The following is a 27314-nucleotide window of genomic DNA, read 5'->3' as shown; positions in this document are numbered from 1 at the left end:
TTACGCTACGTTATTTGTCAAGCCATGAAGTAGTTTTACATATAGTACACTGAACACGCACTTAGATATTATCAGTTTTGAATGATCACAATTTTTTTTTTTCTGTATTTGCTTCTAAAAATGCTAGTACAAATAATGGGGCATATTCAATTGTTATTATTGTGGCCACCACAAGAGGGATCCCAATGGCAGCAATTCAACTGTTCTGCTGTTTGAGCGCCCAGCGGCCGCATTTTGTTCTGGCAGCCTCCTGAGGTGGCAGCAAAAAAAAAAAGATGTGTTGAAACTGGGCACTTTGGACACCCAAAGCAGATAGTTTATACGGGTTTAGCCGTTTTAGACGGCTAAATCCGGTCTGTTCGGTTGTTATATGTATGGGCGCCCAAACACAACTGAATCGTGGCAATTGTTTGGGCGTCTAAAAAGTCCAGTTTAGATGGGATTTTTTGACGCCCCGAACAATTGAATCGGCCCCAATGAAAGGCGGAGCATGAAGCCCCTGACCAAGAAAGATCTCTGTTTCGCGGTACTCCCTGCTTTGTGCTAGAATTATCACAAGATCGCATTGTGCAAAATAGTTATTGGATTGCCATTATCCTTAGATGTCTTTAACATAACACACATCTGCCCATTTCTAAACTTTCGTAAAGTGTGTCTTATGATCTTCATCTACCATTATACTACCAAGGATTAGGACTATTAACTATATTTGAAAAAATAATAATTTTAGATCCAATTTTGAGCAGGACTTCAAGACAGGTATTTTATTTATTGTTTTTCAAATATTCAGTCTATTAAATTAGTGACACTTATCAGACCACATCCATAATCTAAACTACAAATATTGCGCATTTTCCTCCATGTCATGGTCATCCACTCGGACTATCTACAATCATCCTAAAAAAACACAAACTTGACCAAACTATGTTAATACCGGGTATGGGACTCAGGGTCGACATCAGAAATAGGTCAATACTGCCATTAGGTCGACATGAACAAAGGTCGACATGCGTTTTTCATGGGTTTTTTGTGTTGTTTTCTTCGTAAAAGTGACCGGGAACCCCAATTAGCGCACCGTGTCCCCTTGTGTGGCTTGCTTTGCTCACCATGCTGTGCTCGGCATAGGTAACCGTTCCCAATCGTAGGCCACGTGGATCGTAAAGTATGAAAAAGTTCAAAAAAAGAAAAAAAAATTGAAAAACTCATGTCGACCTTCATGTCAACCTAATGGTCGTGTCGACCTATTCACCGTCGTCCCAGAGTCCGGATACCGTTAATACCAGACGCAGTGAAGCAAAGAACAAACATAGCAGCCACTTCTAATTTTCCACACCCTATTGCGAATCTAAAGTCGACCTTACTAGTCATTTCTCACATACCTAACCCCTCATACATTACAATGCACGTGTTAACTGCATTACTATTACTACTATGACACAAGAAAACTGGCCTGACATTGGAACTCATTTTCTATGTCAACATACTCATTTGCCTTTTTACTTATCTCCAGAAGGCTATGGGGGTATTCAATTAGTTCCGTTATTTTTCACCTAGGCGAAAAGATTGAACTTTTTGCTATTTTTAGGGTGAATGGGGATTCGCCCTATTTAATAGCTGGGCCTTTTTTTTCGGAAAAAAATACATCAGAAGCGAAAAAACATGTGGATTGGCGAATCCACATTTTTTTTCACCTGCGCCTTTTGGACGATTTTGAGGCTATTTTCGCCAGTGCCTTTTCACACAAAAAAAAAAAAATTATATAATATATATATATATATATATATATATATATACACATATACATACATATACATATTACAAAAAAAAAAAAAAAGATGAAAGCTTTGGTGAACATTTTCCCAAAAAATAGGTGAAAACGGGCCTCAATTGAACAGGCAGGGTGGCGAATACAACAGCTCAGAGATAACCGGAGCTAACTGAATCCCCCCCCCCCATGTCCGCATTGCATCATGTTCCAAATGCATCTTCATCCATTCAATGCTAAACACATTGGGCTCGATTCAAGTCTATGGGGGGTAATTCAGAGTTGATCACAGCAGAAATTTTTTTAGCAGTTGGGCAAAACCATGTGCACTGCAGGGGAGGCATATATAACATTTGCAGAGAGTTAGATTTGGGTGGGTTATATTGTTTCTGTGCAGGGTAAATACTGGCTGCTTTATTTTTACACTGCAATTTAGATTTCAGATTGAACACACCCCACCCAAATCTAACTCTCTCTGCAAATGTTATATCTGTCCCCCCTGCAGTGCACATGGGGGGGTAATTCCAAGTTGATCGCAGCAGGATTTTTGTTAGCAATTGGGCAAAACCATGTGCACTGCAGGGGAGGCAGATATAACATGTGCAGAGAGAGTTAGGTTTGGGTGGGGTGTGTTCAATCTGCAATCTAATTTGCAGTGTAAAAATAAAGCAGCCAGTATTTACCCTGCACAGAAACAAAAATAAGAATGTACTCACCGGTAATTCTATTTCTCGTAGTCCGTAGTGGATGCTTGGACTCCGTAAGGACCATGGGGAATAGCGGCTCCGCAGGAGACTGGGCACAACTCTAAAGAAAGCTTTAGGTCTAACTGGTGTGCACTGGCTCCTCCCACTATGACCCTCCTCCAGACTTCAGTTAGGATACTGTTCCCGGAAGAGCTGACACAATAAGGAAGGATTTTGAATCCCGGGTAAGACTCATACCAGCCACACCAATCACATCGTATAACTCGTGATACAATACCCAGTTAACAGTATGATAACAACTGAGCCTCTCAACAGATGGCTCAACAATAACCCTTTAGTTAAGCAATAACTATATACAAGTATTGCAGACAATCCGCACTTGGGATGGGCGCCCAGCATCCACTACGGACTACGAGAAATAGAATTACCGGTGAGTAAATTCTTATTTTCTCTGACGTCCTAAGTGGATGCTGGGACTCCGTAAGGACCATGGGGATTATACCAAAGCTCCCAAACGGGCGGGAGAGTGCGGATGACTCTGCAGCACCGAATGGGCAAACTCTAGGTCCTCCTCAGCCAGGGTGTCAAACTTGTAGAATTTAGCAAACGTGTTTGACCCTAACCAAGTAGCTGCTCGGCAAAGTTGAAGAGCCGAGACCCCTCAGGCAGGCGCCCAAGAAGAGCCCACCTTCCTCGTGGAATGGGCTCACTGATTTAGGATGCGGCAGTCCAGCCGCAGAATGTGCAAGCTGAATCGTACTACAGATCCAGCGAGCAATAGTCTGCTTTGAAGCAGGTGCACCCAACTTGTTGGGCGCATACAGGATAAATAGCGAGTCAGTCTTTCTGACTCCAGCTGTCCTGGAAACATATTTTCAGGGCCCTGACTACGTCCAACAACTTGGAAGCCTCCAAGTCTTTTGTAGCCGCAGGCACCACGATAGGTTGGTTCAGATGAAAAGCTGATACCACTTTAGGGAGAAACTGGGGACGAGTCCTCAATTCTGCCCTATCCATATGGAAAATCAGATAAGGGCTTTTACATGACAAAGCTGCCAATTCTGATACACGCCTGGCCGAAGCCAAGGCCAACAACATGACCACTTTCCACGTGAGATATTTCAAATCCACGGTTTTCAGTGGCTCAAACCAATGTGACTTTAGGAAATCCAACACCACGTTGAGATCCCAAGGTGCCACTGGAGGCACAAAAGGGGGCTGAATATGCAGCACTCCCTTAACAAAAGTCTGAACTTCAGGTAGTGAAGCCAGTTCTCTCTGGAAGAAAATCGATAGAGCCGAAATCTGGACCTTAATGGAACCCAATTTAAGGCCCATAGTCACCCCTGACTGTAGGAAGTGCAGGAAACGGCCCAGCTGAAATTCCTCCGTTGGGGCCTTCCTGGCCTCACACCACGCAACATATTTTCGCCATATGCGGTGATAATGGTTTGCGGTTACTTCTTTCCTAGCTTTAATCAGCGTGGGAATGACTTCCTCCGTACCTGGCTCCGCCTGTGGAGCCCCAGCGTCATGCTGTGGACTTAGAGGAAGCGGGGGAGGACTTTTGCTCCTGGGAACTGGCTGTATGCTGCAGCTTCTTTCCCCTACCTCTGCCTCTGGGCAGAAAGGACGCGCCTTTAACCCGCTTGCCCCTATTGGGCCGAAAGGACTGTACCTGATAATACGGTGCTTTCTTTGGTTGTGAGGGAACATGGGGTAAAAAATAAGAATTTACTTACCGATAATTCTATTTCTCGTAGTCCGTAGTGGATGCTGGGGACTCCGTCAGGACCATGGGGAATAGCGACTCCGCAGGAGACAGGGCACAAAAATAAAGCTTTAGGATCAGGTGGTGTGTAATGGCTCCTCCCCCTATGACCCTCCTCCAAGCCTCAGTTAGGATACTGTGCCCGGACGAGCGTACACAATAAGGAAGGATATTGAACCCCGGGTAAGACTCATACCAGCCACACCAATCACACCGTATAACTTGTGATCTGAACCCAGTTAACAGTATGATAAACGTTGGAGCCTTTGAACATCAAATAACAACCCGATTTTTTTGTAACAATAACTATGTACAAGTATTGCAGACAATCCGCACTTGGGATGGGCGCCCAGCATCCACTACGGACTACGAGAAATAGAATTATCGGTAAGTAAATTCTTATTTTCTCTAACGTCCTAAGTGGATGCTGGGGACTCCGTCAGGACCATGGGGATTATACCAAAGCTCCCAAACGGGCGGGAGAGTGCGGATGACTCTGCAGCACCGAATGAGAGAACTCAAGGTCCTCCTCAGCCAGGGTATCAAATTTGTAGAATTTTGCAAACGTATTTGCCCCTGACCAAGTAGCAGCTCGGCAGAGTTGTAATGCCGAGACTCCCCGGGCAGCCGCCCAGGATGAGCCCACTTTCCTTGTGGAATGGGCCTTGACAGATTTAGGTTGTGGCAAGCATGCCACAGAATGTGCAAGTTGAATTGTGCTACAAATCCAACGAGCAATCGTCTGCTTAGAAGCAGGAGCACCCATCTTGTTGGGTGCATACAATATAAGCATTGAGTCAGACTTTCTGACTCCCGCCGTTCTTGAAATATATATTTTCAATGCCCGGACCACGTCCAACAACTTGGAATCCTCCAACTCGTTAGTAGCCGCAGGCACCACAATAGGCTGGTTCAGGTGAAACGCTGACACCACCTTAGGCAGAAAATGAGGACGCGTCCGCAGTTCTGCCCTGTCCGTATGGAAAATCAGATATGGGCTCTTATATGATAAAACCGCCAATTCTGATACTCTCCTGGCTGAAGCCAGGGCCAGTAGCATGGTTACTTTCCATGTGAGATACTTCAGCTCCACCGATTTGAGCGGCTCAAACCAATGGGATTTGAGAAAATCCAAGACTACATTAAGATCCCACGGTGCCACTGGGGGCACAACCGGGGGCTGTATATGTAGTACTCCTTTTACAAAGGTCTGGACTTCAGGAACTGAAGCCAATTCTTTCTGGAAGAAAATCGACAGGGCCGAAATTTGAACCTTAATGGACCCCAATTTGAGGCCCATAGACAATCCTGTTTGCAGGAAATGTAGGAATCGACCCAGTTGAAATTCCTCCGTGGGGGCCTTCCTGGCCTCCCACCACGCAACATATTTTCTCCAAATGCGGTGATAATGTTGTGCAGTCACCTCCTTCCTGGCTTTTACCAGTGTAGGAATGACCTCTTCCGGAATGCCTTTTTCCTTTAGAATTCGGCGTTCAACCGCCATGCCGTCAAACGCAGCCGCGGTAAGTCTTGGAATAGACACGGTCCCTGCTGAAGCAGATCCCGTCTTAGAGGTAGAGGCCACGGATCCTCCGTGAGCATCTCTTGAATTTCCGGGTACCAAGTTCTTCTTGGCCAATCCGGAGCCACTAGTATCGTTCTTACTCCCTTCTGCCGTATAATTCTCAGTACTTTTGGTATGAGAGGCAGAGGAGGGAACACATACACTGACTGGAACACCCACGGTGTTACCAGAGCGTCCACAGCTATTGCCTGAGGATCTCTTGACCTGGCGCAATACCTGTCCAGTTTTTTTGTTGAGGCGGGACGCCATCATATCCACCATTGGTTTTTCCCAACGGTTCACAATCATGTGGAAGACTTCTGGATGAAGTCCCCACTCTCCCGGGTGTAGATCGTGTCTGCTGAGGAAGTCTGCTTCCCAGTTGTCCACTCCCGGAATGAATACTGCTGACAGTGCTATCACATGATCTTCTGCCCAGCGAAGAATCCTTGCAGCTTCTGCCATTGCTGTCCTGCTTCTTGTGCCGCCCTGTCTGTTTACGTGGGCGACTGCCGTGATGTTGTCCGACTGGATCAACACCGGCTGACCTTGAAGCAGGGGTTTTGCCAGACTTAGAGCATTGTAAATCGCTCTTAGCTCCAGTATATTTATGTGAAGAGACATCTCCAGGCTTGACCATACTCCCTGGAAGTTTCTTCCTTGTGTGACCGCTCCCCAGCCTCTCAGACTGGCATCCGTGGTCACCAGGACCCAGTCCTGTATGCCGAATCTGCGGCCCTCTAACAGATGAGCACTCTGCAACCACCACAGAAGAGACACCCTTGTCCGTGGCGATAAGGTTATCCGCTGATGCATCTGCAGATGCGATCCGGACCATTTGTCCAGCAGATCCCACTGAAAAGTTCGTGCGTGGAATCTGCCGAATGGAATCGCTTCGTAAGAAGCCACCATCTTTCCCAGGACTCTTGTGCATTGATGTACAGACACTGTCCCTGGTTTTAGGAGGTTCCTGACAAGTTCGGATAACTCCCTGGCTTTCTCCTCCGGAAGAAACACCTTTTTCTGAACCGTGTCCAGAATCATTCCCAGGAACAGCAGACGTGTTGTCGGGGTCAACTGAGATTTTGGAAAATTCAGAATCCACCCGTGTTGTTGCAGCACTACTTGGGTTAGTGCTACTCCGTCCTCCAGCTGTTCTCTGGACCTTGCCCTTATCAGGAGATCGTCCAAGTAAGGGATAATTAATACGCCTCTTCTTCGCAGAAGAATCATCATTTCGGCCATTACCTTGGTAAAGACCCGAGGTGCCGTGGACAATCCAAACGGCAGCGTCTGAAACTGATAATGACAGTTTTGCACCACGAACCTGAGGTACCCTTGATGTGAAGGGCAAATTGGGACATGCAGGTAAGCATCCTTTATGTCCAGGGACACCATAAAGTCCCCTTCTTCCAGATTCGCTATCACTGCTCTGAGTGACTCCATCTTGAACTTGAATTTTTGTATGTACAGGTTCAAAGATTTCAGATTTAGAATAGGTCTTACCGAGCCGTCCGGCTTCGGTACCACAAATAGCGTGGAGTAATACCCCTTTCCCTGTTGTAGGAGGGGTACCTTGACTATCACCTGCTGAGCAAACAGCTTGTGAATGGCTTCCAATACCGTCGCCCTGTCTGAGGGAGACGTTGGCAAAGCAGACTTTAGGAACCGGCGAGGGGGAGACTTCTCGAATTCCAACCTGTAACCCTGAGATACTACCTGCAGAATCCAGGGGTCCACCTGTGAGCAAGCCCACTGTGCGCTGAAATTCTTGAGTCGACCCCCCACCGTTCCTGAGTCCGCTTGTAAGGCCCCAGCGTCATGCTGAGGGCTTTGCAGAACCCTGGGAGGGCTTCTGTTCCTGGGCAGGGGCTGCTTGCTGCCCTCTCTTACCCCTTCCTCTGCCCCTAGGCAGATATGACTGTCCTTTTGTCCGCTTGTTCTTATAGGACCGAAAGGACTGCGGCTGAAAAGACGGTGTCTTTTTCTGTTGGGAGGGGGTCTGAGGTAAAAAGGTGGATTTTCCGGCAGTTGCCGTGGCCACCAGATCCGATAGACCGACGCCAAATAATTCCTCCCCTTTATACGGCAATACTTCCATATGTCGTTTGGAATCCGCATCACCTGACCACTGTCGCGTCCATAAACTCCTTCTGGCAGATATGGACATCGCATTTACTCTCGATGCCAGAGTGCAAATATCTCTCTGCGCATCTCGCATATAAAGGAAAGCATCCTTTAATTGCTCTATAGTCAATAAAATACTGTCCCTATCCAGGGTATCAATATTTTCAGTCAGGGAATCCAACCAGACGACCCCAGCACTGCACATCCAGGCTGAGGCGATGGCCGGTCGCAGTATAACACCAGTATGTGTGTATATACTTTTTAGGGTAGTTTCCAGTCTCCTATCTGCTGGATCCTTGAGGGCGGCCGTATCCGGAGACGGTAACGCCACTTGTTTTGATAAGCGTGTGAGCGCCTTATCCACCCTAGGGGGTGTTTCCCAGCGCGCCCTAACCTCTGGCGGGAAAGGGTATAATGCTAATAACTTTTTTGAAATTAGCATTTTTCTATCTGGGTTAAACCACGCTTCATCACATACTTCATTTAATTCCTCTGATTCAGGAAAAACTACAGGTAGTTTTTTCACCCCCCACATAATACCCCTTTTTGTGGTACTTGCAGCATCAGAGATATGCAAAGCCTCCTTCATTGCCGTGATCATATAACGTGTGGCCCTACTTGAAAATACGTTTGTTTCATCACCGTCGACACTAGATTCAGTGTCTGTGTCTGGGTCTGTGTCGACCGACTGAGGTAAAGGGCGCTTCACAGCCCCTGACGGTGTCTGAGACGCCTGGGCAGGTACTAACTGGTTTGCCGGCCGTCTCATGTCGTCAACTGATTTTTGTAATGTGCTGACATTATCACGTAATTCCATAAACAAAGCCATCCATTCCGGTGTCGACTCCCTGGGGGGTGACATCACCATTATCGGCAATTGCTCTGCCTCCACGCCAACATCGTCCTCATACATGTCGACACACACGTACCGACACACAGCAGACACACAGGGAATGCTCTTATCGAAGACAGGACCCCACTAGCCCTTTGGGGAGACAGAGGGAGAGTTTGCCAGCACACACCCAAGCGCTATAATATATATGGGAACAACCTTATATAAGTGTTGTTCCTTATAGCAGCTTAAATATATCCAGTATATCGCCAAAAAATGCCCCCCCTCTCTGTTTTACCCTGTTTCTGTAGTGCAGTGCAGGGGAGAGTCCTGGGAGCCTTCCTCACAGCGGAGCTGAGCAGGAAAATGGCGCTGTGTGCTGAGGAGAATAAGCCCCGCCCCCTATTTCGGCGGGCTTTCCTCCCGTGGATTTAGATAATTGGCATGGGTTAAATACATACATATAGCCTTAATGGCTATATGTGATGTATTCTTTTGCCTTAAGGTAATAAAATATTGCTGCCCAGGGCGCCCCCAGCAGCACCCTGCACCCTCCGTGACCGCTTGGTGTGAAGTGTGTGACAACAATGGCGCACAGCTGCAGTGCTGTGCGCTACCTTCAAGAAGACTGAAGAGCCTTCTGCCGCCTGTTTCCGGACCTTCAATCTTCAGCATCTGTAAGGGGGGTCGGCGGCGCGGCTCCGGGACGAACCCCAGGGTGAGACCTGTGTTCCGACTCCCTCTGGAGCTAATGGTGTCCAGTAGCCTAAGAATCCAATCCATCCTGCACGCAGGTGAGTTGAAATTCTCTCCCCTAAGTCCCTCGATGCAGTGAGCCTGTTGCCAGCAGGACTCACTGAAAATAAAAAACCTAAAAAACTTTTTCTAAGCAGCTCTTTAAGAGAGCCACCTAGATTGCACCCTGCTCGGACGGGCACAAAAACCTAACTGAGGCTTGGAGGAGGGTCATAGGGGGAGAAGCCAGTACACACCACCTGATCCTAAAGCTTTATTTTTGTGCCCTGTCTCCTGCGGAGTCGCTATTCCCCATGGTCCTGACGGAGTCCCCAGCATCCACTTAGGACGTTAGAGAAATGTAGACTTCCCAGCTGTTGCTGTGGAAACGAGGTCCGAGAGACCATCCCCGAACAACTCCACACCCTTATAAGGCAGAACTTCCATGTGTCTTTTGGAATCTGCATCTCCTGTCCACTGCCGAGTCCATAACCCTCTCCTGGCAGAAATGGACATTGCACTAATTTTGGATGCCAAATATCCCTCTGTGCATCCCTCATGTATAAAAGTGTGTCTTTTATATGCTCTACGGTTAGCAATATAGTGTCCCTGTCTAGGGTATATATATATTTTCTGACAGGGAATCTGACCATGCAGCAGCAGCACTGCACATCCAGGCTGAAGCAATAGCCGGTCTCAGTATAATACCTGTGTGTGTATATATAGATTTCAGGATAGCCTCCTGCTTTCTATCAGCAGATTCCTTCAGGGCGGCCGTATCCGGAGACGGTAGTGCCACCTTCTTTGACAAGCGTGTGAGCGCTTTATCCACCCTAGGGGATGTTTCCCAACGTGACCTATCCTCTGGCGGGAAAGGGTACGCCATTAGTAACCTCTTAGAAATTACCAGCTTCTTATCAGGGGAAGCCCACGCTTCTTCACACACTTCATTTAACTCCTCAGATGGAGGAAAAGCTACTGGTAGTTTTTTCTCTCCAAACATAATACCCTTTTTTGTGGTACCGGGGGTAACATCAGAAATGTGCAACACATTTTTCATTGCCTCAATCATGTAACGTGTGGCCCTACTGGAAGTTACATTAGTCTCATCGTCGTCGACACTGGAGTCAGTATCCGTGTCGACATCTGTGTCTGCCATCTGAGGTAGCGGGCGTTTTAGAGCCCCTGATGGCTTTTGAGACGCCTGGGCAGGCACAGGCTGAGAAGCCGGCTGTCCCACATTAGGTATGTCAAACCTTTTATGCAAGGAGTCGACACTGTCGCGTAATTCCTTCCACAGCACCATCCACTCAGGTGTCGACCCCGCAGGAGGTGACATCACATTTACAGGCATCTGCTCCGTTTCCACATAAGCCTCCTCATCAAACATGTCGACACAGCCGTACCGACACACCGCAAACACACAGGGAATGCTCTGACAGAGGACAGGACCCCACAAAGCCCTTTGGGGAGACAGAGAGAGAGTATGCCAGCACACACCAGAGCGCTATATAACACAGGGATCCCACTATAAATGAGTGTTTTCCCTTATAGCTGCTATATATATATATATATATATATATATATATATATATATATATATATATATATATATCTCTATCCTGCGCCTAAATTTAGTGCCCCCCCTCTCTTTTTTACCCTTCTGTAGGTTTCAGACTGCAGGGGAGAGCCAGGGAGCTTCCTTCCAGCGGAGCTGTGAGGGAAAAATGGCGCCAGTGTGCTGAGGGAGATGGCCCCGCCCCTTTTCCGGCGGACTTCTCCCGCTTTTTCTGGAATACTGGCAGGGGTATTTTTACATCTATATAGCCTCTAGGACTATATATGATGTAGATTTGCCAGCCAAGGTGTCATATTGCCCTCAGGGCGCCCCCCCCCCCCCAGCGCCCTGCACCCATCAGTGACCGGAGTGTGAGGTGTACATGAGGAGCAATGGCGCACAGCTGCAGTGCTGTGCGCTACCTTGGTGAAGACCGAAGTCTTCAGCCGCCGATTTTCCGGACCTCTTCATGCTTCTGGTTCTGTAAGGGGGACGGCGGCGCGGCTCCGGGAACGAACACCAAGGCCGGGTCCTGCGGTCGATTCCTCTGGAGCTAATGGTGTCCAGTAGCCTAAGAAGCCCAAACTACCACCTGTTAGGTAGGTTCGCTTCTTCTCCCCTTAGTCCCTCGCTGCAGTGAGTCTGTTGCCAGCAGATCTCACTGTAAAATAAAAAACCTAAATATACTTTCTTTCTAGGAGCTCAGGAGAGCCCCTAGTGTGCATCCAGCTCAGCCGGGCACAAGAATCTAACTGAGGTCTGGAGGAGGGTCATAGTGGGAGGAGCCAGTGCACACCAGTTAGACCTAAAGCTTTCTTTATAGTTGTGCCCAGTCTCCTGCGGAGCCGCTATTCCCCATGGTCCATACGGAGTCCCAGCATCCACTTAGGACGTCAGAGAAATAACCCACCCAAATCTAACTCTTTCTGCACATGTTATATCTGCATCCCCTGCAGTGCACATGGTTTTGCCCAATTGCTATCAAAAATCCTGCTGCGATCAACTTGGAATTACCCCCATGGTTTTGCCCAACTGCTAACAAATTTGCTGCTGCAATCAACTCTGAATTAGGCCCTATGATAGGTTAATAGCGTCAGGAAGGTGGTCTCTGAGCTATTCAATTGAACACGTTGTTATGCCCTACTAGAGGATTTCTGCTCACACCCCTCCTGAGGTGAGAGCAAAAATCAGACTAAACTTGTGCCTCAAGCGTGTCTCAAACAGCATCTCAGCTGGCACTTAAGTTGGAGAATGCAGAATCTTTCGACTCAACACCCGGTTTAAGGCGCAAGAACTGGCATCTCCCAACTAGGGATGAGGACAATTTAATAGCTCCGGGACCTCCTTCCCGACACTATTCACATCTCGCAAAATTGTATCGAGCCCACTGAAGCCACCTGAGCATATTGGCATTTGAACTTGAATTTTAATGCAAATCAAACGCCAATAGGAATAAGGCCTATGGACAAAAAAAAAAATTTGGCAGAGGTAAGGAATAAAACTAGTTACAAATGTATCTAGTATTAACATACCCACTGGTTTTGCCGTGTAGTAGTATTTTTTTCAGTACACTACTAACATTTTGCTATTTTTTGTGTGTACCGCTTGTAATCTTATCAGGAAGCCTAAAATGCTAGTACATACGCATTATGCATGCATTTTCATGAACATCACAAAATGTGTAAAAAGTCAGCAAATTTAGGCCTAATGCAATCTCTGCAGCCCAAGTGTGACATGCCCACAGTTTAAAATCTTATGGACAAAAGCTGAAATTACTCTTAAGGGCCCTACACACTTGGCGATATTGAAGGACGACAAACAATATTGATCATATCATTCAGTGTGGATGCATAAATGAACGATGCGCGTTCCCACAGTCGTTCATCATTGACTGATCATTGTTTATTTATGCAAACCAATTTGATGATATCGATGTAATGTAATGTCCTATCGTCCAAATAGACCATAAAAATCGTTCAGTGTGTATGTAAAAAAAAATAAGAATTTACTTACCGATAATTCTATTTCTCATAGTCCGTAGTGGATGCTGGGGACTCCGTAAGGACCATGGGGAATAGCGGCTCCGCAGGAGACTGGGCACATCTAAAGAAAGCTTTAGGACTATCTGGTGTGCACTGGCTCCTCCCCCTATTACCCTCCTCCAAGCCTCAGTTAGGATACTGTGCCCGGACAAGCGTACACAATAAGGAAGGATTTTGAATCCCGGGTAAGACTCATACCAGCCACACCAATCACACCGTATAACCTGTGATCTGAACCCAGTTAACAGCATGATAACAGAGGAGCCTCTGAAAGATGGCTCACAACAATAATAACCCGATTTTTGTAACAATAACTAAGTACAAGTATTGCAGACAATCCGCACTTGGGATGGGCGCCCAGCATCCACTACGGACTATGAGAAATAGAATTATCGGTAAGTAAATTCTTATTTTCTCTAACGTCCTAAGTGGATGCTGGGGACTCCGTAAGGACCATGGGGATTATACCAAAGCTCCCAAACGGGCGGGAGAGTGCGGATGACTCTGCAGCACCAAATGAGAGAACTCCAGGTCCTCCTCAGCCAGGATATCAATTTTGTAGAATTTTACAAACGTATTTGCTCCTGACCAAGTAGCTGCTCGGCAAAGTTGTAAAGCCGAGACCCCTCGGGCAGCCGCCCAAGATGAGCCCACCTTCCTTGTGGAGTGGGCATTTACAGATTTATGGCTGTGGCAGGCCTGCCACAGAATGTGCAAGCTGAATTGTACTACAGATCCAACGAGCAATAGTCTGCTTAGAAGCAGGAGCACCCAGCTTGATGGGTGCATACAGGATAAACAGCGAGTCAGATTTCCTGACTCCAGCCGTCCTGGAAACATATATTTTCAGGGCACTGACAACGTCTAGCAACTTGGAGGCCTCCAAGTCCCTAGTAGCCGCAGGCACCACCAATAGGTTGGTTTAGGTGAAACGCTGAAACCACCTTGGGGAGAAACTGAGGACGAGTCCTCAATTCCGCCCTGTCCGAATGGAAAATCAGATAAGGGCTTTTTCAGGATAAAGCCGCCAATTCTGACACGCGCCTGGCCCAGGCCAGGGCCAACAGCATGACCACTTTTCATGTGAGATATTTTAACTCCACAGATTTAAGTGGTTCAAACCAATGTGACTTTTGGAACCCAAAACTACATTGAGATCCCAAAGTGCCACTGGAGGCACAAAAGGAGGCTGTATATGCAGTACCCCTTTTACAAACGTCTGAATTTCAGGGACTGAAGCTAGTTCTTTTTTGGAAGAAAATTGACAGGGCCGAAATTTGAACCTTAATGGACCCCAATTTCAGGCCCATAGACACTCCTGTTTGCAGGAAATGTAGGAATCGACCCAGTTGAATTTCCTCCGTCGGGCCTTACTGGCCTCGCACCACGCAACATATTTTCGCCAATTGCGGTGATAATGTTTTTGCGGTTACATCCTTCCTGGCTTTGATCAGGATAGGGATGACTTCATCCGGAATGCCTTTTTTCCTTCAGGATCCGGCGTTCAACCGCCATGCCGTCAAACGCAGCCGCGGTAAGTCTTGGAACAGACAGGGTCCTTGCTGGAGCAGGTCCCTTCTTAGAGGTAGAGGCCACGGATCTTCCGTGAGCATCTCTTGAAGTTCCGGTTACCAAGTCCTTCTTGGCTAATCCGGAACCACGAATATAGAGCTTACTCCTCTCCATCTTATCAATCTCAGTACCTTGGGTATGAGAGGCAGAGGAGGGAACACAAACCCTGACTGGTACACCCACGGTGTTACCAGAGCGTCTACAGCTTATTGCCTGAGGGTCCCTGGACCTGGCGCAATACCTGTCGAGTTTTTAATCATGTGGAAGACTTCTGGGTGAAGTCCCCACTCTCCTGGGTGGAGGTCGTGCTGAGGAAGTCTGCTTCCCAGTTGTCCACTCCCGGAATGAATACTGCTGACAGTGCTATCACATGATTTTCCGCCCAGCGAAGAATCCTTGCAGCTTCTGCCATTGCCCTCCTGCTTCTTGTGCCACCCTGTCTGTTTACGTGGGTGACTGCCGTGATGTTGTCCGACTGGATCAACACCGGCTGACCTTGAAGCAGAGGTCTTGCTAAGCTTAGAGCATTGTAAATGTCCCTTAGCTTCAGGATATTTATGTGAAGTGATGTCTCCAGGCTTGACCATAAGCCCTGGATATTCCTTCCCTGTGTGACTGCTCCCCAGCCTCGCAGGCTGGCATCCGTGGTCACCAGGACCCAGTCCTGAATGCCTAATCTGCGGCCCTCTAGAAGATGAGCACTCTGCAACCACCACAGGAGGGACACCCTTGTCCTTGGTGACAGGGTTATCCGCTGATGCATCTGAAGATGCGACCCGGACCATTTGTCCAGCAGGTCCCACTGGTGCGTGGAATCTGTCGAATGGGATTGCTTCGTAGGAAGCCACCATTTTACCCAGAACCCTTGTGCATTGATGCACTGAGACTTGGCTCGGTTTTAGGAGGTTCCTGACTAGCTCGGATAACTCCCTGGCTTTCTCCTCCGGGAGAAACACCTTTTTCTGGACTGTGTCCAGGATCATCCCTAGGAACAGAAGACACGTCGTCGGAACCAGGTGCGATTTTGGAATATTGAGAATCCAATCGTGCTGCCGCAACACTACCTGAGATAGTGCTACACCGACCTCCAACTGTTCCCTGGATCTTACCCTTATCAGGGAATTGTCCAAGTAAGGGATAACTAAAATTCACTTCCTTCGAAGGAATATCATCATTTCGGCCATTACCTTGGTAAAGACCCGGGGTGCCGTGGACCATCCATACGGCAGCGTCTGAACTGATAGTGACAGTTCTGTACCATAAACCTGAGGTACCCTTGGTGAGAAGGGTAAATTTTGACATGAAGGTAAGCATCCTTGATGTCCCGAGACATCATGTAGTCCCCTTCTTCCAGGTTCGCAATCACTGCTCTGAGTGACTCAATCTTGAATTTGAACCTCTGTATGTAAGTGTTCAAAGATTTTAGATTTAGAATCGGTCTCACCGAGCCGTCCGGCTTCGGTACCACAACAGTGTGGAATAATACCCCGTTCCCTGTTGCAGGAGGGGTATCTTGATTATCACCTGCTGGGAATACAGCTTGTGAATGGCTTCCAAAACTGTCTCCCTGTCAGAAGGAGACATCGGTAAAGCCGACTTTAGGAAACGGCGAGGGGGAGATGTCTCGAATTCTAATTTGTACCCCTGAGATATCACCTGAAGGATCCAGGGGTCTACTTGCGAGTGAGCCCACTGCGCGCTGAAATTCATTGAGACGGGCCCCCCACCGTGCCTGATTCTGCTTGTAAAGCCCCAGCGTATACTGAGGGCTTGGCAGAGGCGGGAGAGGGTTTCTGTTCCTGGGAACTGGCTGATTTCTGCAGCCTTTTTCCTCTCCCTCTGTCACGGGGCAGAAATGAGGAACTTTGTCCACGAAAAGACTGCGCCTGATAATACGGCGTCTTCTCATGTTGAGAGGCGACCTGGGGTACAAACGTGGAATTCCCAGCTGTTGCCGTGGCCACCAGGTCTGAAAGACCGACCCCAAATAACTCCTCCCCTTAATAAAGCAATACTTCCAAATGCCGTTTGGAATACGCATCACCTGACCACTGACGTGTCCATAACCCTCTACTGGTAGAAATGGACAACGCGCTTAGACTTGATGCCAGTCGGCAAATATTCCGCTGTGCATCACGCATATATAGAAATGCATCTTTTAAATGCTCTATAGGCAAAAATATACTGTCCCTATCTAGGGTATCAATATTTTCAGTCAGGGAATCCGACCACGCCAACCCAGCACTGCACATCCAGGCTGAGGCGATTGCTGGTCGCAGTATAACACCAGTATGTGTGTAAATACCTTTTAGGATACCCTCCTGCTTTCTATCAGCAGGATCCTTAAGGGCGGCCCTCTCAGGCGAAGGTAGAGCCCTTACAAGCGTGTGAGCGCTTTATCCACCCTAGGGGGTGTTTCCCAACGCACCCTAACCTCTGGCGGGAAAGGATATAATGCCAATAACATTTTAGAAATTATCAGTTGTTATCAGGGGAAACCCACGCATCATCACACACCTCATTTAATTTCTCAGATTCAGGAAAACTACAGGTAGTTTTTCCTCACCGAACATAATACCCCTTTTTTGGTGGTACTCGTATTATCAGAAATGTGTAAAACATTTTTCATTGCCTCAATCATGTAACGTGTGGCCCTACTGGAAGTCACATTCGTCTCTTCACCGTCGACACTGGAGTCAGTATCCGTGTCGGCGTCTATATCTGCCATCTGAGGTAACGGGCGCTTTAGAGCCCCTGACGGCCTATGAGACGTCTGGACAGGCACAAGCTGAGTAGCCGGCTGTCTCATGTCAACCACTGTCTTTTATACAGAGCTGACACTGTCACGTAATTCCTTCCAACAGTTCATCCACTCAGGTGTCGACCCCCTAGGGGGTGACATCACTATTACAGGCAATCTGCTCCGTCTCCACATCATTTTTCTCCTCATACATGTCGACACAAAAGTACCGACATACAGCACACACACAGGGAATGCTCTGATAGAGGACAGGACCCCACTAGCCCTTTGGGGAGACAGAGGGAGAGTTTGCCAGCACACACCAGAGCGCTATATATATACAGGGATAACCTTATATAAGTGTTTTTCCCCTTATAGCTGCTGTATAGTTAATACTGCGCCTAATTAGTGCCCCCCTCTCTTTTTTAACCCTTTCTGTAGTGTAGTGACTGCAGGGGAGAGCCAGGGAGCTTCCCTCCAACGGAGCTGTGAGGGAAAATGGCGCCAGTGTGCTGAGGAAATAGGCTCCGCCCCCTTATCGGCGGCCTTATCACCCGTTTTTCTATGTATTCTGGCAGGGGTTAAATGCATCCATATAGCCCAGGAGCTATATGTGATGCATTTTTTTGCCATCCAAGGTGTTTTTATTGCGTCTCAGGGCGCCCCCCCCCAGCGCCCTGCACCCTCAGTGACCGAAGTGTGCTGAGAGCAATGGCGCACAGCTGCAGTGCTGTGCGCTACCTTGTTGAAGACAGGACGTCTTCTGCCTCCGATTTTCCGGACCTCTTCTGCCTTCTGGCTCTGTAAGAGGGCCGGCGGCGCGGCTCTGGGACCCATCCAAGCTGGGCCTGTGATCGTCCCTCTGGAGCTAATGTCCAGTAGCCTAAGAAGCCCAATCCACTCTGCACGCAGGTGAGTTCGCTTCTTCTCCCCTTAGTCCCTCGATGCAGTGAGCCTGTTGCCAGCAGGTCTCTCTGAAAATAAAAAACCTAATCTAAAACTTTCACTAAGAAGCTCAGGAGAGCCCCTAGTGTGCACCCTTCTCGTTCGGACACCGAGATCTAACTGAGGCTTGGAGGAGGGTCATAGGGGGAGGAGCCAGTGCACACCAGATAGTCCTAAAGCTTTCTTTAGATGTGCCCAGTCTCCTGCGGAGCCGCTATTCCCCATGGTCCTTACGGAGTCCCCAGCATCCACTTAGGACGTTAGAGAAATTGTCAATTAAAAGATAACAAAACAATATTAGTCGATTTTTAAGAGATGGAAATCGATCTAAATCGATGTTGTGTTTAAGAGGCTAGAACCAGGGCAGGCAACAGGGGGGTACAAATGGGACAACTGTACCGGGCCCCAAGTATATGCTGATAAGTACCCGTCAGGGATGTGCGCTGCCTTGTCCAAATAGGGCAGTGAGCTGTAGGCGGTGTGGCCACAGCCTTAGAGTGACAGGAGCCTCTCACACAAAGTGACTGTGCGGAGCGAGTGTGCATCCGCTATTCCTGGTCCAGCTCTGTTGCAGGCAGTTACGGGACATGGCAGCAGCTCCGCTGGTCAGGATTTCCGTGCCCTGCACTGGCCTCTTCTGGTAGGGTCTGATGTGCGGTGATCATGGCCTGGGGAGTACAGCACAGGCGAGTCTCTCCCTGGGGTAAGAATGGATTGGCGAGGGGATACAGGGCTTTGCGGTGGGCTGGGGGAGCTGGGAATGCAGCTTGGAGTCATTGGGGAGAGTTACTGTGGGGAATGTGGGAGGAAGGAGAGAGGGAGACGCAGACTGTGGTGTGTAGGGGGTGAGGAAGGAGAGATATACATATTTGTATAAATAAATATATATTTTTTTATATAAAATTTAAATGTGTTTTTATCATGTGAAAAACATGGATTTAGATTAATTTCCAACAATTTTACACCTTTAGTAAACATACCCCTTACAGTCTATAACATGTCTGTCAGAACGGACTCAAGTTACAGTATCTGCCTGTGACCTATCTGCTATGTTGGCAAACTCTATATCATGCATCTTTCTACTTTGATTCATGGACATATTTGTAATATACTGACTTTACTAGGCCTGAGACAGTTATCAGTTCCGCATTCTCTAATTAACACAGCTTCATCAACTGTTAATTTCTAAATATAGCTTTAGTTATTTAGCAGTAATTATGAAGTATTTTGCCAGGAAGACTATGTCCAGAGCACATAGCTAAAGCATGACACAGAGCAGTCACCTGCAATGTTATTTGGCACGAGATTCCATTTGAAAAAAAAACATTTGGAAGGTAAGCAATATGTTAATTTTGGGATGCACAACGGCATATGACATGCGACTGTGATATTATAATGGCATAGCAGCAAAGTTGCTAAACCGATAATTATGGGCCACATAGCTAAGAGAAGGTAACTTATTGAGATTTACAGAAATTCCATAAAGAAAAGTTAACAACTGTTATATTTTAGGTTTTGTGGCTAGGCATGTTTTTTTCATCTAGTACTGACCTTAAGTTAGACATATAGAGGGGGAATTCAACTGCCCACAAATTTTCTGTGGGGTAAAAATGTGACTTCACCACAAATTTTTTTTTTTTTGGGGGGGGGAGGAGCTTTCTAATTAGAGACAAGTTTTACCAAACAAAAAATTACCCATTTTCAGGCAAAACACATCAGATTCGGGATAAGTTCCTGAACCTATGTGTTTTCGCAAAAACAGCACTTTAGCTGGGATTTTGTTTTCGCCTGCCTCCGGCACTATTGGGGACAACTGAATAGCCCCCAGGAGATCAATTAGCCATGTTTAATTGACCCCCCTTAGGGGGTGATTTCATTGTTATTGAAACTCCCAGCACCCATCGCCTATTCAGTTGCAACTCAATTGTTCCTGCCGACGGGCGTGCTAACATTCTTTCTGCTGACCGCCTCCTGTCCCGTTTGGATCTCCAACTTCTCGCTAAGATCGGTACTTCTGGGTGCAATCTGCCTGCAAATGGGTACACAAACAATTGCATACCACCGAGTATAAAGGGATGACCGGTATGTAATTATGGGCACCCATTAAACAACTGAATTGCCCCCATAGAGTAACATGAGTTACAAATGAATATAGCACTATTCTTCACATGTATAACTAGACCGTAATGATCTATTTCATATGTTGCAGTGTGTCTGACTAGAGATATATGTGATAAACTGAACTGTTTGGAATTTCTAGACTAGGTGCAATAAATAGACAACACCGCAATCGTTTATTTTGGTAATGCCATGTTAAACAAAGTTGTATGGAACAAAACAAAAAAAAAAATGATAAAGTTGAACTAGTGAGGACCACACTTTGCAAAGGAAAATGAACCATATACAATATAGAGAAAAAAACGTAAACCAAAGCCCATTAAAATTTAATTTAAAAAAAAAAAAAAATTAAAATCTAGTCAGTTGGACAGTCAAAAATATGTCAGTATAATACAGTAAATAAGTATTTACATTGTGCATCTTCAGTACACAAAGAAAACATACACACTCATTGGCTGTATTGCGCATTGTGTCATCTTGCTTTGCCTGTAGTGATTGTTCCCATAACAGTCACATCAAAACACTACCTGCAATATATACTGCCAGCATCAGACTTTCCTCCTATCAGTACATGATAATTAGCTACTGCATGCTTATTGGCTATTTGCAGAAGTCAAACACGCATTCTGATATTAATAGTGCCCCTCAAGATTGTAAATTCTGACCAGGGAACATGCTACCATATTAAGAACTACATTAAACATGCAATCATCTTGATTTGAAGTAGCTAATATTATAGGGGGGGGGAAATGTATAGGATGATTATTATTTACAAGTATACATTTTGCTTGCAACATCATTTGTGGCAATATTGATTATTTCTATACAGTAACAAGCCCATATATAAATAAGCATAATAACCAAACAGAAACTTTAAAAGGTATGAAGTCAAACATGTAATGCGCATAAACGCTGACATAGGACCCCCAATTGTGCACCAATGTGGACAGTGCTTCCTGGGCTGGGCAATAGTGCAATACATATTAGGTGAGCATTTTAAAGAAGTCAATCGCGGGTGATGCCACATGTGTTGTTGTAGTGTCGGCAGTGTCACCCTAAACGTCTCTGATTTCACCTCTAAAACGTACATTTCATATACAGTGTAGTAAGTAAATACAATGTAACAAACAGTGCAACATGTATAGTATGTATGCAGAGTGTAGTAAGTAGAGTAACATACAGTATGTAGGGAGCAATTCAACTATTTACACGCGCCCTATCTACCATCTAATGTGACGGGATATCGAGGAGCGCTATTCGCTATTTTTTTATGTTTAATGCGCTGGTCGCGCCCTTCGGTGCCAGGTGCCAAAGTGCTGGTCGTGAAGCAAAAAGTCCGTCTGGGCGCCCAAAAAGTCAACTTTTTGCAAATTTCTGCTCACTAGTGTGGAGAGCTGCGAGCGGAGATGCCAGCACCTGTTCCCGACCGAACAGAGCAACAATGTAATTGCCCTGACGGGTGCCTGGCACGGACAGCTGCCGGCGCAATACACTGAATTTCCCCCCAAAGAGTATGTATCTATAGTATAGTAAGTAGTGTCACATGCATAGATATATATATATAGATATATAGATATATATATATAGATAGATATATATATATATATATATATATATATATGTGTGTAGTTTGTGGATTGTAAATGCATAGTATGTGTAGTGTATGTAGCGCAACACATACATATAGTATATATATATATATATATATATATATATATATATATATATATAATAGTATGTACAGTGCAATGTGTCCAGTATATATAGGGCTGGATTCAAATGTGCTCTCCCCCCCTCCAGGTCGTAAACAGGCCTGCCGGCAGGATTCTAATGCTACTGCCGACGAGCGCGTCAAGTTAATTTCAGCTTGTAGCCCCCCGGGGGTAGCAAGCTTAAATGCGCGTACTGAGACCCTCTTTTCACGATCGCGCCTATTAGTTTAGTCGGGTTTAGGTGCTTTGCGAGCCTAAACTAGACCGTACTGGGCGCAAAAGGGGCGATAACGGGGGCCATTTGAATATCACCCCTATATCTCCCGTCACTTTAGACGAGAGATAGGAGACGCGTTAAGATTCGAATTCCCCCCATAATGTAGTATGTACCGTGTATCATGTATAGTACATGTAGTGTAGTATGTAGAGCATAACACGTATATATAGTGCAGTATATAAATGTAACATGTACAGTGTGTATAGTACATAGTGTACAATGTATGGATAAGAGTGTAGTATGTACAGTACATGTATAGCATGGATATATACTGTAGTTTGTAGAGTGGAACACATATATATATATATATATATATATAAACAATCTAACATGTATAGTATGTTATATAGAGCAGAACATATATATAGTGTAGTATGCAGTGTAACTTGTATAATATGAGTGTACTATGTACAGTATTTATATAGTGTAGTACATAAAGCATAACGCGTATAGTATGTATATCTAGTGTAGTACACAGTGTGTAACATGATTGGCATGTATATGTAGTGTAGTATGTATGTATAGTGTACCATACAGAGTAATGTATCTGTAGTATAGGTTGTAAGTATAGAGAGTACGTATACTAATGTTTATGTAGTGTAGTATGTACTTAGAATGTAACATGTACAGTATTATTTATTAACAGTTTCTTATATAGCGCAGCAAATTCTGTTGTGCTTTAAACTGGAAATAACAATGATACAACAAAACTGGGTAATAACAGTCAGAGGTAGGAAGGCCCTGCTCTCAAGCTTACAATCTAGTATGTTTATGTAGTGTAATTATATATATATATCTATATATATATATATATATATATATATATATATATATATATGAAACGAAATAGAGGAGATGGCGCCAAGGGAGTTATATCAACGCCCTACCTAAAAACGGACCCTTACAGTACTCTCCGGATAAATTACGTCAGATAACAAATACTAACATAAAAATGTATTAAAACAACATATAAACCCGACACAAATGTTCATAAGTATACAGAGTTGATACATTTACATTTGTCGCACAATTTGAACAATCAGTTTGTAGTGATGAGGAAAAAGCGTAGATATATCACTACGATTTCCTCCTTCTCCTTATTGTAGATTCGGAGGTAACATCAGATAATAGATAGATAAATAACCCAACGCGTTTCGTCTTGTTCCAAGACTTCATCAGGGGTAAAATCTCTTCATTTCAGAACATATTGTCAGCACATAAAAGGTCATTCAAAGATGTATGAACAACGTTTCAATATTTCAATGGGACTTGATTGATACAGCGAGGACCATACCTCATATATCATCAGCTTGAGTCTGACATTCAGATATTCGAATATGGGGAAGATTCATATGTGTATAGAATCTAACTGGTTCGCAAGCATAAGGAACCTCGTCGGTCAGCAGCTTGAACCTGACACTCAGAGACTCAGGAGTGAAGGCAATTCAAATGGGTATAATGTCTAACCAATTTAGAACACGTGGTAGACCCTCCAGTGGTGCAGTGCTGACAGCCAAGTCTCTGTATAATCATATTATATTATTATACAGAGACTTGGCTGTCAGCACTGCACCACTGGAGGGTCTACCACGTGTTCTAAATTGGTTAGACATTATACCCATTTGAATTGCCTTCACTCCTGAGTCTCTGAGTGTCAGGTTCAAGCTGCTGACCGACGAGGTTCCTTATGCTTGCGAACCAGTTAGATTCTATACACATATGAATCTTCCCCATATTCGAATATCTGAATGTCAGACTCAAGCTGATGATATATGAGGTATGGTCCTCGCTGTATCAATCAAGTCCCATTGAAATATTGAAACGTTGTTCATACATCTTTGAATGACCTTTTATGTGCTGACAATATGTTCTGAAATGAAGAGATTTTACCCCTGATGAAGTCTTGGAACAAGACGAAACGCGTTGGGTTATTTATCTATCTATTATCTGATGTTACCTCCGAATCTACAATAAGGAGAAGGAGGAAATCGTAGTGATATATCTACGCTTTTTCCTCATCACTACAAACTGATTGTTCAAATTGTGCGACAAATGTAAATGTATCAACTCTGTATACTTATGAACATTTGTGTCGGGTTTATATGTTGTTTTAATACATTTTTATGTTAGTATTTGTTATCTGACGTAATTTATCCGGAGAGTACTGTAAGGGTCCGTTTTTAGGTAGGGCGTTGATATAACTCCCTTGGCGCCATCTCCTCTATTTCGTTTCATATTTTCACACATTTAGTTCCTCCTAACAGGGAACTTAGAGGATACAGGCAGCCATATAATTAATTAATTTTAGTGTTTTATTTGAAATAGCGCAGTGGGAGAGTAATTCTTGTTATATATATATATATATATATATATATATATATATATATATATATATATATATAGAGATAGATAGATATAGATAGATAGATATATAGAGAGAGAGTGTGTATGTAGAGGTTATGTATGTACACAGTGTTTGTATGTATATATATATATACATACAGTGTGTATATATGCATATAGTGTGTGTGTGTATATGTATGCATATAGTGTGTGTATACTGTGTATGTGTATAGTGTGTAAGAGAGGAGGAGTCCCCCGGATGATATGTGGCACACAGCAGCAGCCGGAGCAGGGAGAGGACACCCAGCGCTGCCTGGCTGCGGGGCCGGGCTCTGGCCGGTGCCCTCTGGCCGCTGTGCGGACGCTGGGCCGCGGTGTAGAGCAGACAAAGCGCGGCCTAGGGCCTGAGCCCAGCCACAAGCCGCGCACTTTCCTGGCAGCGCCCCCCGAGGCTGCTGAGGGAGTGGGCCGGGGCGGCCCAGCAGTGATATCACTGCCCCCTCCCCCCACCACCGGCTTACCCCGCTCCCCAGCGTTGTTTCTCTCCGGCTGCACCGGGCGCGGCCTCGACACTCGCCTGGGTCTCCTGTTCGCTGCTCTGACCGAGTTCATTTGCTGACAGTCGGGGAGGAGGGCCGGGCTCCTGGGCTCGCCCTGTGTCGGTGCCGAGCGGTGCGGGGGATACAGAGAGAGGGGTGAGCGCGCCTGAGTGTCGGCTCCTCGCCGCCGTGCAGTCCCCCCGGCTCCCGGTGTCTGGAGCTCTCTCACAGGAGCCCCGATGAGATCCCCTCCCGTAAGCCCCGTCTGTCCGCGGCAGGAGGAGCCATTGACACCGCCAGAGACACAGTCACACAGCTGAGGGGGGGGGAAGGGGAGGACACAGCACACAGTCACTGACTAACCCCCCTCTGGCCACCGCCGCCAATCACAGACGCCGACACAGCGCGCCGCTCGCGCAGCAGCCAACCACAGGACCGGACACAGCGCCCAAGCTGCCCCGTAGCCAATCAGCGCGACCGTCTCTCCCTGGCACCCACAGCACGGCCGGAGCCTGGCAGAAGGAAGATGGTGGCCGGGGTGGAGCTGCCCTGATCCCTCAGTAGCACATAGCGGGGATGGATGTACGCATAGCTCCACGGGCACCCTCCAAAGCCAGCGGCCAGGCGCCATTGTGACTAGGGGCAAGCAGTGGCTAATATGTCAGGGGGGGGTCTCTTGCCAGTAATGGCGGTCAGGGTGAAGGTCTTGCTGGTGACGCAGTGTTCCAGGACGTGACCCTCGGCCCTGCTGTGTGATCCCGTAGCAGTATACTATATGGCCACTGTCCGTGTGCATGGAGAGCCCAAGCACTGAGTTCTCCCACCTGGGGTGCAGCACGTCACTCTCCCATCACTGACCAAACTTTAGCAATTACCTTTTATTTTTAATTGTGTAATTTGCCAGATTACCCTGCATTGTCGTTGTGTTACGTGTGGGTGGGCGCAAGGTTTTTGTTCAGATGTAGACGTGTCCTTTCGTTTCCGCTTCCCGCTTTTAAGCAAGGACGGCGTGAGAGCTGACGTCAAAAATCTAAATAAAAATATATATAATGGGTAATGATGTCATCACTTATCTTTGGAGTAGTGATGTCACTGTGTCACATGACCAGTGAAGGAGGACTGTGGTGGAAAGTATTATAGGGCAATCAGTAAAGATCATAGGCCCTCATTCCAAGTTGATCGCTCGCTGCCGTTTTTCGCAGCGTAGCGATCAGGCTAAAAAATCGGCTGTTCTGCGCATTCGTATGTTAAGCAGCGCGGCTGCGCGAAGTAATTTCACACAAAATATGCAGTTTTACACAAGGTCGAGCAACGCTTTTCAGTGTTCGTAGTGTGATAGGAAGTGGGTGTTTCTGGGCGGCAACTCAGCGTTTTCAGGGAATGTGCTGAAAAAATAAGATTTTACTCACCGGTAAATCTATTTCTCGTAGTCCGTAGTGGATACTGGGACTCCGTAAGGACTATGGGGAATAGCGGCTCCGCAGGAGACTGGGCACAACTAAAGAAAGCTTTAGGACTACCTGGTGTGCACTGGCTCCTCCCACTATGACCCTCCTCCAGACCTCAGTTAGGATACTGTGCCCGGAAGAGCTGACACAATAAGGAAGGATTTTGAATCCCGGGTAAGACTCACCAGCCACACCAATCACACCGTATAACTCGTGATACTATACCCAGTTAACAGTATGAAATATAACTGAGCCTCTCAACAGATGGCTCAACAATAACCCTTTAGTTAGGCAATAACTATAAACAAGTATTGCAGACAATCCGCACTTGGGATGGGCGCCCAGCATCCACTACGGACTACGAGAAATAGATTTACCGGTGAGTAAAATCTTATTTTCTCTGACGTCTTAAGTGGATGCTGGGACTCCGTAAGGACCATGGGGATTATACCAAAGCTCCCAAACGGGCGGGAGAGTGCGGATGACTCTGCAGCACCGAATGAGCAAACTCTAGGTCCT

General features: G+C 46.3%; 1 protein-coding gene across 2 annotated transcripts in view; it reads right to left on the bottom strand.

The window, feature by feature from the left end:
• Nucleotides 1-25700, bottom strand: part of FBXO11 (F-box protein 11) — a 215184-nt gene extending 189484 nt beyond the window's left edge. For both annotated transcript variants that reach the window (XM_063918698.1, XM_063918699.1), the window contains exon 1: nt 25330-25700. In XM_063918698.1, coding sequence (XP_063774768.1) covers nt 25330-25420 — 91 coding nt within the window. In that variant the 5' untranslated portion in view covers nt 25421-25700. The remainder of the gene's footprint in view (nt 1-25329) is intronic.
• Between the last annotated feature and the right edge of the window lie 1614 nt (nt 25701-27314).

The sequence above is a fragment of the Pseudophryne corroboree genome, chromosome 4, assembly GCF_028390025.1.
Source record: "Pseudophryne corroboree isolate aPseCor3 chromosome 4, aPseCor3.hap2, whole genome shotgun sequence".
In the NCBI taxonomy this organism is placed as follows: Eukaryota; Metazoa; Chordata; class Amphibia; order Anura; family Myobatrachidae; genus Pseudophryne; species Pseudophryne corroboree.
Note: the sequence above shows the minus strand (reverse complement) of the source record. Positions and strands in the feature narration are given on the sequence as shown.